The sequence below is a fragment of the Oxyura jamaicensis genome, chromosome 5, assembly GCF_011077185.1.
Source record: "Oxyura jamaicensis isolate SHBP4307 breed ruddy duck chromosome 5, BPBGC_Ojam_1.0, whole genome shotgun sequence".
Lineage (NCBI taxonomy): Eukaryota > Metazoa > Chordata > Aves > Anseriformes > Anatidae > Oxyura > Oxyura jamaicensis.
The window spans coordinates 47,380,682-47,400,011 of record NC_048897.1 but is presented as its reverse complement, the minus strand read 5'-3'; the positions used below and the strand labels follow the sequence as shown (position 1 = coordinate 47,400,011).

Sequence of the window (19,330 nt, the reverse complement as noted above, 5' to 3'; positions counted from 1 at the left end):
TTTCTTCTTTAAAACCTGAAAACTTTAACTTTTACCAATTTAATGTCCACAGATCTGAACTGATATTGGGGTCCTATCACATGAAGTTCCATACAAGGACATAAAAGGACTTAAAACCAACTATGTGGTTGCTGTAGCTGGCAAGGGGTGAGGACAGAGGAGGAATGGTCACAAAAACGTTAAAACTGCTTTTTTTTCCTCTGAAACTTCCATCAGTGATGTTCATGGCTCTTGCATCTTTTCCTATTATCATAGAGGAATGTTCATGCCAGATCCCGTTCCTTTTTTCTGGACTATTCTCCCAATGTCTTTAGTATTATGCAAGGCAGGTGAACATGATTTGGCTCTGCCTATGTCATCTTCTCAGATCTGGATGCATTAAACGTGTGTTTTCGCCGCTGGTGATTTTGTGCTGCATTGCATGCCTGTAAAAGAAAACCCTTAAGCAGTGTTTACTTGAAAATAAGGTTAAAATGGGAATAAATTTGTGTTAAAGAGAAAGAAAATGTGCATTGTAACTGATATTGAGTGTATGCCCCAGAGCAGCAGGGACTGGTTCACGGTTTTGGGAGTTGTTTGTAGTTTATGCTGGTGTGTCAGTGTCTGTGCTTCTAGTCCTATCACTCGTCCTTTACATGGGCACCCAATCCGAGTTATAACCTTATGTGGTGGTTTTACCCAGCGGGGCAGCCAAGCTCCACCACAACTGCTCTTTCACTCCCCTCCTCAAAGGGAAAGGGGGAGAAAATATGATGGAAATGGTTCAAGGGTTGAGATAAGGATAAGGGAGATTGATCACCAGTTCTTGTCATGGGCAAAACAGACACAGCATAGGGAGATTAATGTAATTTATTGCCTATTACTAACAAACTAGAGCAGTGAGAAACTAAAAACAAGCTAAAGACACCTTCCCCCCATCCACCTTCTACCTCCTCCCCCCAAGCGGTGCAGGGGAATGGAGGCTCCGGTCAGTCCCTGACACTTTGTCTCCACTGCTCCTTCACAGTCACTCTCTGCCCCTGCTCCATGTGGGGTCCGTCCCATGGAACGCCATCCTTCCCAAAGTCTTCAAGAGCTGCTCCTCTATGGATCTCTACCACAGGGTTCATCCATCCCCCAGGAGCAAACTACTTCAGCACAAGTTGCCCACAGGTGGCAGCTCCCCCCAGACCCCCTGCTCCTGCGTGGGCTCCTCTCCACGGGCTGCAGCTCCAGCCCGGGGCCTGCTCCTGCGGGGGCTCTCCATGGGCCGCAGCCTCCTCCAGGCCACATCCACCTGCTCTACCGGGGGCTCCTCCACGGGCTGCAGCGTGGAGATCTGCTCCATGTGGGACCCATGGGCTGCAGGGGGACAGCCTGCTCCACCAGGGGCCTCTCCACAGGCCGCAGGAGAACTGCTGCTGCCTGCCTGAAGCACCTCCTGCTCTCCTGCTCCACTGACCTGAGAGGCTGCAGGAAGGGTTCTCACTCCTTGATCTCCCAGCTGCCGTGGTGCAGCAGTTTGTTTTTCTCCCCTTTTTCAAATATACTTTCACAGAGGTGCAAACAACATCACTTATTGGCTTGGCTCTGGCCAGCAGCGGATCCCTATTGGAGCCAGCTGAAACTGACCCATATCTAACACAGGGCAGCTTCTGGATTCTTCTCAGAGACCACCCTGCAGCCCAGTGCTACCAAAACCTTGCCACATAAACCCAGAACACCCTAGGTCCAAATTCAGTCAAGCTCATTGCTTTCACATGTGGATTCATTGTTGCCCAGTATTTTCTATTTCTTATATATCTCTGAAGGTCTACACTTTGTCACTGGAAAGTTCAAGGCAGAGGGAATGCAGGTAACTGCCTGTGCCCTGGGAGCAAACAGCAACAGGTCTGATGGTGGGTTTGGATGTTGTTTACATACCCCCCATTTGGCTCTTTGTGCTTACCTGGTAGCTTTCCAGGTGGCAATCACAAAATCAAATTCAAGACATACAGTGATAACCACAAAATACTAGGGCTGCCTGGCATTTTGCATTTTTAGGATTTGGTTTTGTGTTGCTTGATCTTGAGAGGAAAACGAAGGAGTTTCCCAGGAAAGATTGCATAGCCTTGGGCATAGGCAGTGCTGCTGGGAGAACTGGATTCTTGTCCAACACCTACCCTTGAGTTCCTGTGAGATGCTAGCTCTGGCACTTAAACCCCATCTTTTATCAGTGGCAGCTAACTGTGTGCTTTTTTTCTGGTTGTCTGACTTGAGACTCATAGCTTGGGAACAGTAGGCTTCTGAGATATCTATATGACTGCAAGTACCAGTGTACTTCAATAAAAGCAACTACTTTATGTTGTCTGTTTCTGAACAATTCCAATCTTAAAATCATGTCAGGCCTTTGTGGCAGTTGCATGTGTTGGGAGCCTTTGTTAGAACCCAGTATTTAGTAATCTTCTTCCGATTTCCATCCTAACCTCAAGGCATGATTTATTTATACTGTTTTGTTCTTGTGCCTGCCAGAAATTAAGGAGTCCTTTTCCTCCACTTCTTGCTAGGCTAAGCAAGCCAAACTCTTCTAAACTATTTTTTCATTTTCTCTGATAATCTAGATAGCTCCTATCTTTACCTACCCCAGCTAGATTTCCCTTTTCTGGTATCTGGTGGCTTAAATTTTACTTTTAAGTTAGTGATGACTTGTAGAAACAGTGTATCCGCAGTTGGAATCAGTACTTTGTACATATGAAATAGCATCTATTTTACTGGAAAACCAGAGTCAAATTAGCATTTTTTGCCCCTTTATTCTCTCTGTGTCTTTGCTTGTCGTTGATAAAATGTGGGCAACAACCCCTGATTCAGTAGGTGCTGTAAATGTGAATTGATTGATATTTGTGAAGTGTGCAGATACTGTGGTGATGAATGCCACGGAGAATCTTGTGAGGAACTTAACAATCCTGTCATCAAAGCAGCTCTTGAATAAAGCACAAGGACGTGCATTGTTCAGGATGAGGAAAACAAAGCACTGAATAGCTCCTCGTTAAATGACTGGTGTTCCTTCTGTGCAGGGAGTGAGGAAAAGTAATATACAGTGGAGTAACCAGAGACTGCATCATGATTCATATGCACAAGGGACTGAATGAAAATTTCTCTGGCATTCTTTAATGTTGTATTTCTTTACTCATCTATTCACGCCCTGTATTTTGATGTATGAATGAATTGCTAGCATCTGGTGTATTAATCCTCGTACTTCTGATGGAAAGGGTATAGATTTTTAGGTAACAAAGCTTGTTTAACTTGAGCCCTTATTTAATTTTCAGCTTTATTAATTTTTGAACTTGTTTAAAGTTCTTCATTTAAAAAAAAAAAAAAAGAAAAAAAGAGCCTCTAGTTCAGTATCCTACAGTGGCAAATTGAACAATATTGCTACTGCAGTAGCAGAAATGGTGTTATACTTTTAAGAAAGACAGAGCATATTATTCACAGAAATTGCATTGGAGATAGGGAACATATCCAGGAAGAGAAAAAAATACTCCTTCATAGGGGATGAGAAGTAACAAAAGTACCAGGTAGAATCAGCAGCTGTGATTATCCACTTGTGTTAACTGCTGCTTTTTCATTTCAACTGAATCTTTGCAGATTCTGCATTCAGTGTTTCCATTCTGCCGCTATCATCTGGGCAGGAAGAAAAATACAACAATTTAAAGAAAACCTTGGAGGTTTGTCAGTAGCAAATCTGCTGCAGGCACTGTGCGCCTTTGTCAATTTGGCTTTCTTAAAGAAAGTGACAGAGTTTGAATTCTCCTCATCATAGTGCTTTTGTTTCAATGGCTAGGTGCACTTAAGCCCGTGGTGTACTGCTGTGGAGTACTGCTGGCCCCCATTTAAAATTAAGTGAGCAAGCCAAGGGACAAAAACTTTGATTCATGCAGTAGGAACATTATGACACTTGTGAGCTACAGAAACCAAGGGAAGAAAACCCCAAACAAAACCCATGTCTCTGTGCATGCCTTATCTTTGATATCAGCAATTTTAATGTAAAACTGTACTGGCTTATTTGTCTATTTATTTATTCTTTATAATTTCAGTTTGGAAACTGAGTGAAGAATCTCCATAGGATTTAATATGGCATCAATGCAGTCATCTCCCTCAACAGAGGAGCAGGCTTCCTCCGAAATAGATGATCTCCATCTATCGCTGCAAGGTAGGTTACTGTAGATTTCTGTGCCTTTTTAATGTGGACTTTTGGTAAAACCTGTGACCATGCACAGGTTGAAGGAAATTCTGAGAAACCTGTTAAAATATAAAACTAGTGTTACGATCAGCGTAGTTTGTTCTTGTCAGTGTTTCTCTTCTGATGTTCCTGTTTGGTGAAAAACATTTCAGCTCAGAAATGAAAGATTACAGCTCTCGTAGTACTTTCTCATGGTATTTTCAGAGCTGTTGCCTTTTTTGGTGCAGATGTTCTCACTGGTTCTTATGCTTTGTTACTCAGAATACATGTTACTGTAAACTGTTTTCAAGGGAATTGCCAGCATGAAAACATTTGTGGTATTTGATTAGTTTCCTTGTTTTCAATTTGCTGACAATTAGTTGGTTGCACTGAGCTGTCTTAATGAGGCTATCAACTACAGTACTATTTCTTTTCATTTCTTTTAATTTTCTTTATTTTTCAGCCTTATTATGATTTTATCACATGCACGTGTAGAAAGATAGCTTGTGGCCAAAACAAGCAGAACATTTTTGTGGCTTCTAAACAAATTTCTTACAGGTCAAAGTCTTTCATCATTCATCCTTATTTGCAATGAGCTGTACCTTGTTTTCGCTTGCTTTCACTTATTGACTGAGTGAAGCAAGCACTCACCTAGTGATTTTTAATTGTTCTATATTAATGGCAGCTACCTGTACAGTTAAGAGCTAATCAGTGCATCAGAGCTGGCTTATCGCATAGTCTTTCTGCATTTTCCTTAATCCTGTGTTTAATTTTATTTTATAAGAATTTCCTGGGAAGACTGGTTTTGCTCTGAATGTACTCATGAAAATATTCATGGAGGTTTTACTGGGGAGTCCAGTCTAGGCAGCAGGGTGAGCACTGCTGGAAAGCCTGTTTTCAATGTGTTTAAAGCCTGGTTATTTTAGGATGGATAGGCTAAGTCATGTTTCCACAGAGCTATTTCCTTTTAGATCACTTTCGATGAAATGACTATGGTGCTTAATTGAGAGTAAATATGTTTAAGACAGATGGTGCAAAAGAATATTCTTACAAGTCACTTACAATCCATATTTGCACTAATATTGTCATTGAAGCCATGTGTTTTGATGAGTGAGTGTTAACAGTGGTCTAAAGCCAAATGTCTTTAATGGTGAATTTTCTTCCATTTGTTTCAGCGCTATGTTTTCAGAAGAGCAAGCAAAAACTCCTAGCAGACAGGAACTAGTCTGGCCGTAACACCAAGCACAGACACAGGCACGTTTCTTGTGCCTGTCAAACTCAGCTTTTGGTAGTCATGAAATGCATTTGGAAAACACCGTCTAGTTTTAAGGCAGTAGATAACAAATTAGTTACTTGGGATTTTAGACAAAAGTTTTAGTTTGAAATTATTATGTTATTTGGTGAAAAGTCAGATATGTCGGGTGAAAGTAGTGTTTTTGATCAATAATTAAATTAAAAGAGCCCGGTTTATTAAAATTGAAATGACTAAATCATAGTTCTATGCTGTAATAATTTGAGCTCCTGGATGATGCTGACATGAACACAGTGCAAATCTGGAGAGCCAAGCTGTGTGTGCTTGGACGCTGTAGAGATCCCTTATAGGTGGCATAAGCAATTTTTCTGATGACTGAAGATGCAACAAATGGTGCAGACACATCTGATGTATGGAGCAGTGATGCTGCAGCATGTGTCTGGGTCAAACAGGCAAATGGAAATGCAGCTGTGATGAAGCACAGAAAACATGTTCCCTGACGTGACGTACAGAAACCATTAGTAAGCCTACCTGCAGTTCTATAGTAGAAAAGATCAAATAATAATAGGGTCACTCATTGAAAAGCTGTTTTTTGTTTTTGTTTTTTTTTTTTTACACGATGTGGTGGCTTTACCATGCTAGGCAGCTGAACACCACAACCGCTCAGACCCAGTACACATGATAAGAATCTTGGGATTAGGTTTGTTAAGCAGACAGACTTTGATTACTGTAACTCGTCAGGTTCACCAGGACAAATGTTAGAGAAATGACAGATTCATGAAAAGGCTGCTCTTATCTTGAAAAGCAGCTCACTTTGTGGGTGATTAAAGATGTTTGTAATACTGGTTACGATCTGCTTCTCAGGCTGTTAGGTTATAACTTGAGAGTATATTCATTGTTGTGTAATAGCATAACTGGAGCTATGTGTAAATAGTTGACACAGGAGAAAAAAGTAGGCATGAGATTTAGTCTGGATTGCTCATATTTTATTCCACATTTAAGTTCTTCAATCTTCTGTTATTTCTGAATGGCATCTAGTGATGTTACCGTGCTTGTCTGGCACATTCAGTGGATCTTGTCCTAATTAACCATTCAGTTTGGTAATTGCGAAGTTACATGCCTAAAAAATGTAACAAAACGGTTAGCTTTTTTTCCTACTGTATGTAAAACCAAACACTTTGTTTAGGTAAGATCTGATTGTGAATTAGGTCAAAATCTTCTGTGAGGAGACTTAGGTACTTTTGGGAAGAAAAGGAAGGGAAAGGGGGAAGAACCACCACCTTAAAATACCTAATAAAGAGGTTACTTCTTACTAGATCTAATTATTATACAAAGCCTATTAAATTAATGTCAGTGGCTTAAAATTGTAGAAACCTGCTTTAGTGGGATTTCTGTTCGTGGGTTTTCAGGTAGAAGAGTTCTCAAGGATGAGCGTTCACTTTTCTTAATAGTATTCAGCCTAAAAAAAATGCAATAAAGAAAGTCACTGGAATAGAAGTAAAAATGCAATTTTGTTCTTAATGCATCTTTCCAGGTAAATATTTAAGGAGATGTAATGAAGCTTTAAAAGCATGAAGAAAATAGGTGAAGAAATGAAAGCAATATGGTTTCTAATGTTCCCAACTCTAGGCTTTTTCAAATGATGGTAGTTGCAATATCATGAGGCTGAAGTAAGAGCTGCAAGAGTATAAACCTTTATGTATATCTTTTAAGATTTATTTGTAGCTCTTTTTTCCGCTTTTCAAGATGATCTCAACAGCCAGAAGAGAAACAGTTACCCCCCTTCCTCCTTGCCAAGAAAACTGAAATTGCATGATGTCAGGACTTGGGCTCCTTTTTTTTTTTTTTTTTCCTGTTCTTTTTTTCCTTCCCTTTTTCCTAGATAATAAAATGAAATTAGAATAAGATCAACATTATTTGTGCCCTTTCCTCCAGCATCTTTCTGCTTTCTCCCAGTTTTCTGATGCAGAGGAACTTAGGGCAGCTGCAAAGCTGTTTCGTGTCCTTTCACAGCCACCTAACGGTGCAGGTAAAAAGCTTGGAGCTGGACCTGCTCTGGGTGCCTTCTATGGGGAAATATTATATAAATTATGTATAAGGGAAGGGTTGCTCCTGCCAGGCAGGCTGCAAACGTTTTGGTGAACAGAGAATGCTTTCCAGAGAGATGTTCCTTTGTGACATGTCTTTGGAACCTGAAGCCACTTTTTCTGCGGATACTGAGGGAGCAGGCAGGAGCTCAGGGGCTGGCTGGCCGTCAGCACAGGAGTAGCGCAGGAGTCCTGTCCTGTGTCTCCTTCCATAATTTCCTCTGAAGAGGTGTCCAGCCTGGTGATTACCCTTCTGTGAATGGAAGAGGCACGGCTGGGGTCCAAAATTGTTTTCAGCTACCTGAAATGAGGAGATCCCTCTCCTTTGGTAAGACAAGGGCTGTTGGCATTTTGAGAGCTGTTGGGGATGCGACGACTGCTTGCTGACAAGCGTGAGCATGGGGCTGCTGCGAGGGGGCCGTGCAGCCACTCGTGGGTGAGTAGCTGCATCAGAAACTGAGCAGGTTAGTTCTGCTCTGGAGCAGGAGATATTTTTTGCTTTCAGGATTTAAATCTGTTACCTGGGGGAAGTTGCAACCTTCACCTTCCCTCCAGTGCTCAAATCCTTTCCCTTTCCTGCCTGAGACAGCAGACTGACCCTAGGTGTGGCCTTTTCCATCAAGCCTGTGCAGAATGTTGTTTTCCATTTTCTTTCCATACTTGCTGAGCTAATTCAGACACAAGAATGTGTGTTTTAGCTCTCAGAGTCTGGGGCACGTACCTGCTTGACTGTTTGATTAATTGCAGGGGTCTTAATTTTGGCTCTGCTTATTGACCTGTGTGCATGTTACTGTTTGTAACCCAAAGGATAACATAAGAAAGTGGCTGGTGAGACTGTTTTTGAAGAATGTGTAATGAGATAAGTACATTATGCTATTCTCATGCAGTTAGGACATACCCATTATGAATGATCAAAAATCCATTTTCTCTTCAACTGAAATTAAATGCAGTGATATGTATGTATGGATTTTATTGTGGAACTTGTAGTAGATTTCCCTTATCTCCGAGTAATTGACTTAAAGGAGGATATCTCTCTGAGGCACACTTAATTCTTCCAGAGGTCAGGGATACTAAGAATTCTTACCCGACCTTTTTTTTTAAATTTAATTCCAGCTGTATGCTTCATTTGTTGAGGCTGGTGAACACATTTGTTTGTTGCTTCTTGTTGTTTTTTAAAACAGAATGATCAAAAAACTCCATGCTTATGGTTTTTCAAGGGTGACTTTTACAAACCAAAAAGCTCCCGAAGGAGCTGCACTGCAATTTACGCCCTGTTTATGCTGCCTGGGTGAGGAGCTGGTCTGCAGTTCCCGTAACTGCACGGCGTCACGGCATGTGATGGGGCTGGTGGGACTGGAGAGGCAGCCAACACATAAGACTGGCTTGAAAAAAAATCACTCGTGGGTATTATTTTTGTCTGTCATGCCTAATGAAAAAAGTAGATGGCATTGTTGGGTAAATGTGTTCTCTGTTAGATAAATTTCAATTTGTTGAAGGCATTGTTGGGTGCGTAACTGGTTAAAATCTGGCATTACTGTGATTAAGGAGTGGGTCGCTTCTCAGGCACCACTATAGGATGCTGAAGGTCACTTACGTTCAAGTCCCTGCTCCACCTTGAATTGTTTAAAAAAATGTTAGAAAAGCCACTTAAGCCCTTATCTGTAAAGGTGTGTTGATACCTAAATGATGTGACTTATTTTCTTGAAGAATTTCACCTACAGCCTCCGCCTGTGCCCCCAAGTACTGCAGTGCCTCACTCCAGGGGCTCTTGCGGTAGTAAACACAGCGGTGACTCAGAGCTGCTCCAGGATCCTGGCAATGAGAGGAGCAAAAATATTTCAGAAAGCCGGGAGGACAATATTCAATTCGAACAGGCTTCCTGAGTTAGCAGCACTTTTGATAAGCTGGATAATTTGCTTTCAAAAGGAAAAGGAGGTTGAAAGGAAATAGGAAAGGTCCCAGTTGCTGCACGGACAAGTAGTAGTTAATTAGCTTATACAATATTTGGATTTGAAAAGATCCTTTTCTGTAGAAATATTTTCATCCTGTTCATTGGACTTTGGATAAACCACTAAATCTTGAGGAAGAAAAATACCATGTTTGGTTAACACCGCATTACAGAACATAAGTGCTGGAAATAACTCTTTTTCCCCTGCTTTCCTGTCTGCTGTAAATGAAGCTGTGTTATGGGGTGGAAGGGAAGAAACAATGTAATGGGCTAGGGGTGAATTCCTCACCCTGTCTCCAGGCTGACAAATACGTAACAGTCCTTCTGATAGTTACTACCATTTACTCATGTACCTGCTGGGTGTTTTAGATTATGGTAGGAGTGGTGTTTGGAAGGAGCTCTCCAAGTTACCCCTGCTGGCCATCCTCTAGCTTATTTTGCTGAATCATCAGTGTGGAAATGGTTATTTTGGATGAAACTGAAATACACGCTCCAAAAAGATATCCTGGCTATCTATGGGCATTCAAGCTAGAGCTGGTTGAGCACAAACTTTCTTCCCCTGACAGATATGGGTATGCCAGCTTCTGACCACCTTCTCATCTCCTGCCCCATTGATCTGTACTGCTTGCTCTTGTGGATGTAGCCTCGGGTGACCTGAAGGGTGGAAGGAAGATGCAAAAATAGCATACACAAGTGGTAATTCCATCTGTCAAAACAGAGATGGGAGGGTGACAGACAGAATTGTGTTCATTAATTTCAAATAATTGCTTGAGTTTAAAATAAAGAAGGCCATGCAGTTGTAAATGGTTCACTGGCAGTGAGGTACCAGTCCTCATGGTAGAAGAAGACCTCTTTGCTGTTTGATGATGTTTTTTGGCAGGCATGGACGGACAGGCTACATCTGCAGTGCCATGGTTTGCTTCCCCAGCTTGCTGCTGAGGGAGGAGGTAGTAGTTTCCTTGGAGTCATCTCCCGGGTCAGGGAAGAAAGCATGAAGGGCAGCTGTGGAGAGGAGGTTAATTTTAACTCTGGCTTTTCTGTATCACTGTTAGAGGAAGGCTGAGAGCGAAACCATGGCTGGCAACATTTCTGCCTTTTCTTCTTCCTCCTGGGAGAACTCAGCACTGCTGTGGTCCCTGCTGCAATTCCTGTCATGTCCCATGCTCCAGCTCTTAACGATTAGCCTATTTTGTAGCACTGGCTGATAGCTTGTTACAGGATAAAACAGTCATTGTCCAGCAGAGCCTATTGATTTTCAGCTAGTCTATGTGACACACTTCTTCTATGTCATTCCTTTCTGAAGTGTTGTTCTGAAGATTAGCTTTAAAATGCAGAGTGAAATGTGATAGATCTTGGATGTTTCCAGATTAGCAGGTTCTTATTTTGTTCTCTCAGATCTACTTTGTGTCTTGGTGAGTTTTGGCCTAAAGTGAAGTAAATGATCAGGATTTTTGATAGTTTTTCTATTCTGGGTCAATGATATCTCATAAACTAGGACAAGATAAAACCAAGGTCACTTAGAGTCCTATAAAAAGGCCTGACAAAGAATCCATTCATCCTCATAAAAATAAAAATCCGTATTAATTAACCACGTGGTAGAGATAAGAATTTGAGACCTTGATTAAATCATTAGAGCCTCCGAGGAGTAAAGTCAGGGGGAGCTGGGAGGGGAAAATACACTCAGCCTGAAAATTGAAATAAAACCACCTGCTGCTGTGCCAGAAACACATCTGTAATGAGCTGTGTTGTGTGGGCTAGATGGAAAGAGACGAGCTGCTGCACTGCAGTCTGGGGAGGTATTGGCAGGCATTGAGTTTTGTTATTGATTCATGTGGGTATATATTTTTATTTTGGTAGTGAAATAAGCCGGGCTTCAGCTGAGGCTGCCAGAAAGGCAGCCTGGTGTTTGCATTAAGCAGCAGCTGTAGGTTATGGGGGTGTAAGTTGTGCTTAGGTGTGTGCAGCAAAATAACCGCTTTGTACTTTCACCACGTGAGACGTTTGCCTGAGAGCCACCCGTGTGAATCAACACTTGCAGTATCTGGCCCACGTTTTGTAATGTGTCTGCATGCTAATATGGAGAGATTCAACCAACACAAGACCAAATATCCTCATCCTAATGGTCTTTCTATTACCAACCCCAAAAGCAAGTTCTCCAGATCAGTATCAGCCTCTGGCAAGTTGCAGTCACCGACGTCAGGCAAAGTATTTAATATTTGCTTTCTGCCCCTTTTCAAGTGCCAGAAATACCAGCCTTGCCCTCCTGATAAAAACTGAGTGCAGCTACTCAATAATCACTCATTAGGTAATTGGAATGGCTCCCACATGGGTATTCAACCAAAGGGCGTGGTTGGGTCCTGTGCTAACACGAATGCACTAACTCCGTGCTATTTGTGTCCTGTAGGCTAGCATTGCGATAATGACTGGCCTGTGTGGCACGTTTGCAATAACTTTCTGTTTTCCAAACAACACAGAATTTTGAGATTGCATTTTTGTCCATGTCTTTAAGACTGCCCTGATCGTCACCATGTATTTAAGACTGCCTTGATGTTTACCACCATCTCTGTGTAATTTAAAAGAAGCATAAAACAGTTGAGCAAGCAGGGGAAATCGACTGCTTCATGTTCCCTCAGGACTGTGGTATTATAGATTAAAGGAAAAGTGTTAAAAGACGTGTCATCTCTGAGATGCACAGCAGCATTTGATACGTGTGATGCATGAACGTTTTTCTTGCCGTTCACCCACCTGGTGAGCCAGGAGGTCTTTGGGTCAGCTGGAAGGTTAGGAGCAGGACGCTGCCATCTCCTTAAGCAGCTCTCTCTCTGCTCTGCCAGCTAATGAAACTAAGAGTTTGCACGCAGCCATACAGTCTGTCTTGGCTGATGCGAAGCCACCTGGGACTGGGGTTTGTCTTTGCCAAATTCCTTGATCCTAATTAAACGTGTGGTGCTTCCCTGTAAGTAGCATTTCATTTTTATGGTCGGAGCAGGGACGGGTTGTTTGCTTTTATTTTTCCCCCAAGGTGCTTGATGTTTCTTGTATCTTTCATCCATCCCAGCCTACACAAATACATGTATCTATTGCTGAGCAGTTTTGCACTTCTCTTAGAGTGTTAAACATCCCTTCACATTAATCTTTTGTGCAAGAGCATGGTTTTGGGGGCAGAATAGGCTGTTCAGCCTTACCCGATCCCCCTGGATTAGTTTCTTCTTGCAAGGTGACTGCTTGTCCAGAGTCTCTTGTTGCCTGACCGCCGCAGTGAGAAGTTTTACCTCAGCGGGGAAGCCGGCAGTGAGTACCCTGCAGCCTTCTTGCCCGCCATTTCCACCTCTCCAGGCACACACCTCACACCCTGCCCCACCGCTTGCCAGTCCCCAGGGGACTATAAGGTGAGGCTAGAGCTGCACCCAGCCCTGACTTCTCACCATGGTGAGACAAATAATGTCCTCTCGTGTCTCCCCGGCCGGGCAGTGGGCTGGCATCCCACCACCCATCAGGACTGCACTGACTGCAGCTCCCAAAGCCCCATCCTCTGCTCCTGGCTGCCAAGAGCAGCAGGGAGAGGCTTTGTGCTATCTCTCCACTTTTCACCTCTCCCATTAGGCACACCTTGCCTCCTTGCTGCCTGAGGAGAAGGCTAGAGGCAAGCAGACAGGAGGGGCAGGAGCCGTGCCTGGGGCAGCCGTATAGCCATGCACAGAGGGGCCAGGCCGGTCATCTGCCTCAGCAGCAGGGGAAGGGGACACAGTGTACCAGTGTAAGCTTGCCCTCCCTCAGTTAAGAGTCTATTTGATGTGCTTTGTAGTGTCTGTGTGAAACCAGTGCAGCCTTCTGGGTGTTTATTCAAACGGTAAGGGGGAAGGGAAGAGGGAGGAGACAACCGCCCTTCTGCAGCTCCAGGCAGGTCCCAGGGGCAGGCAGTGCTTTTTGGCCTGCTTTTTGAGCAGCCAACCCTAATGCTTACAGTCAACGCTGATGCGGAAAGGGAGAGAGAAAGGAGGTTGTGTTCACGCACAGAGCCACTGGGATGGCTGGCGCTGACGTGCTGTGGGTTGTGCAGGCAGCAGGGCCTGTGCAGCTCCTGGCTTAGCAGTGAGGATCGAAAGGCTGTCATCTTTCTGGCCAACACCTGCCCTTACCTCAGCCTTGCGTGCACAGTGACAGCAGGGACTTAGGCTTTTCGTGGAGATGGGGAAGGGCGTCTTTCTTGGGGGGGAGTCTTGTGATGGTCAGGAGGCAGATAGGAGGGTGTGCTGGGTCTGGCTGGGATGGAGTTCACCTTCCCTGTGGCAGCCCATAGAGTGCTGTGCTCTGCACTTGTAGCTAGAACAGCACTGGTATCACTCCAGTGTTGTATCTGCTGCTGCACAATACTGGCCTGTGCTTTTTTTTTTTTTTTTTTTTTCCTTTTTTCCCCCCTCCCTTTTCCTTTTAATTCAGTCATCCTTATCTCAAACCTTGAGCTCTTTGTGTCCTATTTTCTCCCCCCTCCTCTTTGAGGAGGGGGAGTGAGAGAGCGGCCGTGGTGGAACTCGGCTGCCCACCCGAGTCAAACCACCACAGGGGGCTGGTCTGGTTGTGTGCTGCTCAGCCTTTGTGCTGTCTGGGGAAGGGAATGGGCAGCTTGATATCTGCAGTGAAGTGAAACCAGGCAAAGAAATCCCTTTTCTTTATCTCTGCCACCCACAAACCACAGAGAAAGGCTTCCTCCACTTCTGAATTCTAGCTTTGTGTGAGAAATGGTTTAAATATTCCAGTTTTTGAAAGTAGGGCTTAAACCATTTTTATCTCCCTTCACAACTGCTGGCAGTTTTTCACTGCGTTAACAGTCTATAGGACCTTGGTGACGAGCTGAATCCCTCAGTGGCCTGGTCACACTCTGTGTTCCATTTCATTGTTCTTTACCAAAGCACAAGTTCAAGCACTTCCGTCCTACTCCCTCCTATTTTAAGGTTCCAGGTGCTCCTGTTTGGCCAGATTAATGATCTCTGCACTCAAGGGAGGGCCCATCAGTGAAATAAATCCTATTAGAGGGTATTTATCCCAACGACATTCTAATATCTCTCTCCATCCCTTCAGTTAGCTAAGACATCTCATTATATGGCTTCACCTACAGATGTGCATGTGCATCACCTAACCCTAGCCTCCCTCCTGGTCTCATCACCCAGCCCTATGCACAGATTTTCTTGAGTTTCAAGAATGGATATTGTACCGATGATTGTTCTGAGTTTTTTAAGGAAAAGTTAGGAATAAATGGAATTATTCTAGATGGATTGCTCTATAGGATGATATGTTCACACCACTGTTCGCATTTGCTGAGATTTTTGCTGTATCCAGTAGATGTCGATGGTTGCGGAGATCCTTGTGTTATCATCTCCACAAACAAGAAAATATCATCACTAAAATAAGAGTTGAGGAAAACTAATACTAAACTGTATCTAGTGTCATATCTGGAAGAAGAGATCTTAGATTTTTGAAAAAGAAAAACAAATAATTTTGTTTAACTAACCTTTTTTTTTTTCTTTTTTCCCCAGTGCAACGAGAGTGTACTCAGAAGAAAACCTTCACTACCTGGATAAATTCAATATTGTCAAAGGTAAGAATGGTATTCTTCAGGAAACACATGATTTTTGCCTTTTTGTTTCAGATGTGTTCTGTGGAGATTAACATTTTTTGGAATAAACAAAATTAATTAAAGATTTTAGGTACTGTCTGGAAAAAAAGCTCCTAGAAAGTATTTGTTTAATAGGTGTTACATTGGTGGTAGTCTGAAGCTGTTTTTAAGAGAGAGTTTGTAAATAGATGGCAGTATCTTTCTCACTGTGTAGAAACATCCTTTAGCTAGATTGTGGCACATGTCTCAGGGTTTTATGAGGTTCTATATTTATGTTTAGTTTACTGTCTTTAGAGAAGTGTTTTTCTCTTATGCAATCCAAGAACGTGAATTTAATGGGATGACCTAGGGACTAGTAGCTATTAAGACAGGCAGCCTAGTAGCGTAGGTAGATTCACAAAGCAATTTGAGCAGCATATGCTGGGACTGGGACTTGCTCAGGTAAAAAATCCTGGTTTGATCCCTACTTGAGCAGAAGCCATTGAGCTCATGATAGGTTTATGTTGTTTGCAAGTAGGTAAAAAGAGTGAAGATTTAGTTATTAAGCACTATAGTCAAATTTGTACTCAGGGTACATTGATTAGGAAGTCAAAAAATGAATTAACTGCTGCTCATAACTTTCCTTTTGTACAACATTACTGTTTTTTGCAACATACCTCCTCCAAAAATATAATAAATACTGGAAAATAAGGCCTAATATAACTCTTAAAAAAAACTCAGAGACAGGGCAAGAGAGAGTAAGAAAGAAATGTAATAGTGGGTTAGAATGAGCAGGGTATAGCTGATTAGATGCAGGATTTATATTTCAGCTTATTGTGAACAAAAAGATGCTAACAATATTATTTTAACAATAAAGTAGAACAATCTGCCATGTTCAATAGTGTGGTGAATTCAAAATAGCTAAAGATGGTGTGACCAGCACTGAAATTTATTTTGCAGCACACACCTCCTTCTGTTATCTCAGACCTGTATACAGACATACAGCAAGGACATATGCTTTTGGATCTGTTGGAAGTGCTTTCAGGTCAACAACTGGTAAGACAGAACAATAAAAATATTAACCCAGTACTTGTCAAACCCAGAAGAGAATTTGGGATATGCTAAGCTGTAAGATCATGAGCGATCCCTCTACAGTCACAGAACTATTTGCAAGTAACTTAATCTTACATCATTGACACTGAAATACATTGAAAGAAGTTATTCTAGTCATTCATAAATCATTGCAAGACTTTTCTTATCAAAATGAAAATAAGATTAATTTTTATGGCTGAGGTTGTAACAAATTCTTTTTGCTTCACAGCCACGAGAAAAAGGATTTAATACCTTTCAGTGCAGAAGCAACATAGAAAATGCCTTGACATTTTTAAGGAGCAAATCAGTGAGTATTAACTTAAAAATTCACAAGTAAAGCCCGCTTAGCTGGTGGAACATTTTCCTTGTTAACAATGGTCCTTTTTTTTCCCCACTAGCTCAAGCTCATAAATATTCATGTTGCTGACATTATTGAAGGAAAACCTTCCATTGTGCTTGGCCTAATTTGGACAATTATATTTCATTTTCATGTAAGTATTTCAACAATGTAAGGGAATATTTCAGTAGACGGAAAGAGCACAAAAATGTGTTGACATACGTGGTTGCCCAAAGAGATGAATTAGTACAAAGCAGATTATTTTCTGACATCTTGAAGTGACAACTCAGAGAAGAGATGCACCAGTGCATCTTGCCTGTGTCTCTGAGTGGCTTCTCCAATGCAATGATAGCGTTACAGCTTGATGAACAACATCTAATTGAAAATGGTAGCATACTGAGATTTTTTTCAGTAACTAGTTAAAAAATAGGCTAAACTTTGCCTAATATGTCTAAGGCCTGTCATGATTAAGCTCTAAGTAGAGCACCAAATAGAGCAAGTAGTGCAAAGTGGTTCACATCCATATCCCTCAGGGGCAGACTCCTCTTCATTCAGTGTTGGCTGTGTTTATAATTCTTGCTACTGTAATTCTTGCTATTTGTTTTTTTCATTACTATGTACCTGAAATAATATGAAAACTGTTGTAGTGCTGTTTCTTACGCAAGATACTGCTTGTGCATCTTGTGTGGCATGAAGTTATGGGATGGAAGGGGTGTTTGAAAGCACAAGGCCTTACTGGAGTCCTGTTGTAGAACTGTAGAGAATGATGGAGCCAAACTGTCTTCTAGCAAGAGCCCCACAGTGAATTAACATAGGCGCACTGGGAATGAGCTGGTGACGGGCTCAGGAAGGAGTCAAGAGTTATTTGACTGTAGTAGACGTAGCCCACATTTTTCTTGGTAAGGGTACTTTGGTGCTGATGGTTATTGTGCTGCACATGGCTGTATACATTATCTTTACCTAAGCCAAGCCTTTCTAACCAACTGTAGATCTCTGAGGCCAATTGATTAGGTTTTCCTGCACTCTGAGTGAGCAGGCAAAATCTCAGCATGCCTAGTACAAGGCATGACAGCACAAAACACAGCTGCCGAGGGCTACTTTCACTGGTAGAAGTAGGAAAGTGCACTGACTGAGGAGATGTCTTGATGCCAGTGCTGGTACCCACAGTATCCCATGGATGTCGTGGGTGAATATTTCCTGCCAAAAAATCAATTGATGATTCAGCATGAAATAATTCATCTTGAACAGATAAAATTTGGCAATGGTTGGGAAACCTGATCTGAGCTTTGGGGGTAGAGGACTGCTATTACAGCTGTAACTGAGTCCTTTCTAATTCTCTGTGGTTTTCTGCCATTGCTGTCTTGGTGAGTTTTCACTGAAACCTGATTAAACTTTCCCATCATCCCTGATAGATTGAAGAACTTGCCAGGACACTTGCTTGCACTTACAATCAGCCTTCTCTTGATTGCTCAAGTACTATTGACTCTTCTCCAAAGGCAAGCAGATCTGCTAAAAAAAGTGCTAAAATTAAGGAACGGTGGAAGATCTCTGCTACAAAGGCTCTTTTGTTGTGGGCAAAAGATCAGTGTTCACTGTAAGTTCCATCCAAGTCTTACAAACAGTGTGTTACGTTTTGTGTTTACTACTTTTCTCTAAATGTGGTATTTTTCCTTGCCTTTTTTTTAATGTTACTTAGTGACAGATGAGCAGAAAATGCTTTCAGATTTGTATGATGTTATCAGCACTTCTAGCATCAATCAGGCCCTAAATGTTTTGATATAAGCCCTTTAAATATAATGAAGTGAGGCTAATCCTACTAATAAAACACCCCAGTGTAACTTGGCTTGTTTCACTTTTCTCTTTTAGGGACTTAGTTTCCTGCGTGATAAGTCTAGCAGAATGCTTACATGATTTGCTAGTTTTAATCCTTATGGTTGGCATTGGTTAACAAACTTTCAATAATTATTTATATTAAAAAAAATGGAAACTGTAGCATTTCTAGGATTCCCACATCTCATGTGGAACGTGAGACAAACAGAATTACAAACATTCTGTCAAAACACTGCACGATTGCCAAGAAGGATTCTAGTGAAGATAAGAGCATAACATCTATTGCAGCAACTTCAGTGCTTTGCTTATTTTTCCATTGTGTAGGAGACGTTGTAGATTATAGAATGTGTCGACAGTGAGAGCAAAGGTGATATTCAGAAAGGATATTGGAACAGTAAGACTGTAGGTTCAGAATGCAATGTAGGATAGAAACGCTCCAATTTTGCAAAAAAGTAATGTATATATTTTCTTTTTTATATGCCGCATATAAATAAAACTACACACACACACACACATATGGTTGCAATGATTGTTAGTACTGTCTGTATTTTTTTCTGACCCAACCTCTGCAGAAATTTAGTGGCAAGATTCTCTGCAACTCCTTGGATTTGTTTCGTACCCCATTTTACCAAATTTTTCTTGTATTTCTAAATTTGTACTTAGGCCATCTGAGTAAACTTGCTGTGACATTTTGTTTCTAATTGTTTTTGGGATAGGCATGGTTCTATCAGTGTGACTGATTTCAAGTCAAGCTGGAGAAGCGGACTGCCTTTTTTAGCTATCATCAATGCTTTAAGACCAGGTCTAGTTGATTTGGAGAAGGCAAAAGCTAGAAGTAATAAGGAAAACCTGGATGAGGCTTTCAGAATTGCAGAATCGGAGCTCAATATTCCACGGCTTCTTGAACCTGAAGGTAAGTGATCTGCTTTTTATGTCTTTGCTGTAAGGAGTGAGATTAATATAATCCTGCATGTTTTGACTTGTAATACAGGAAAAAGTAAGCCTGTGTTCATG

At 41.9% G+C, this 19,330-nt stretch overlaps 1 protein-coding gene across 6 annotated transcripts in view; it reads left to right on the top strand.

Moving 5' to 3' along the window:
* Positions 1-19,330, top strand: part of SYNE2 (spectrin repeat containing nuclear envelope protein 2) — a 187,877-nt gene that overhangs the window by 15,165 nt on the left and 153,382 nt on the right. For all 6 annotated transcript variants that reach the window (XM_035326791.1, XM_035326789.1, XM_035326790.1 and 3 more), the window contains exons 2-8: positions 4,053-4,168; positions 14,999-15,060; positions 16,018-16,113; positions 16,379-16,456; positions 16,548-16,640; positions 17,899-18,080; positions 19,033-19,229. In XM_035326791.1, coding sequence (XP_035182682.1) covers positions 4,090-4,168; positions 14,999-15,060; positions 16,018-16,113; positions 16,379-16,456; positions 16,548-16,640; positions 17,899-18,080; positions 19,033-19,229 — 787 coding nt within the window. In that variant the 5' untranslated portion in view covers positions 4,053-4,089. The remainder of the gene's footprint in view (positions 1-4,052; positions 4,169-14,998; positions 15,061-16,017; positions 16,114-16,378; positions 16,457-16,547; positions 16,641-17,898; positions 18,081-19,032; positions 19,230-19,330) is intronic.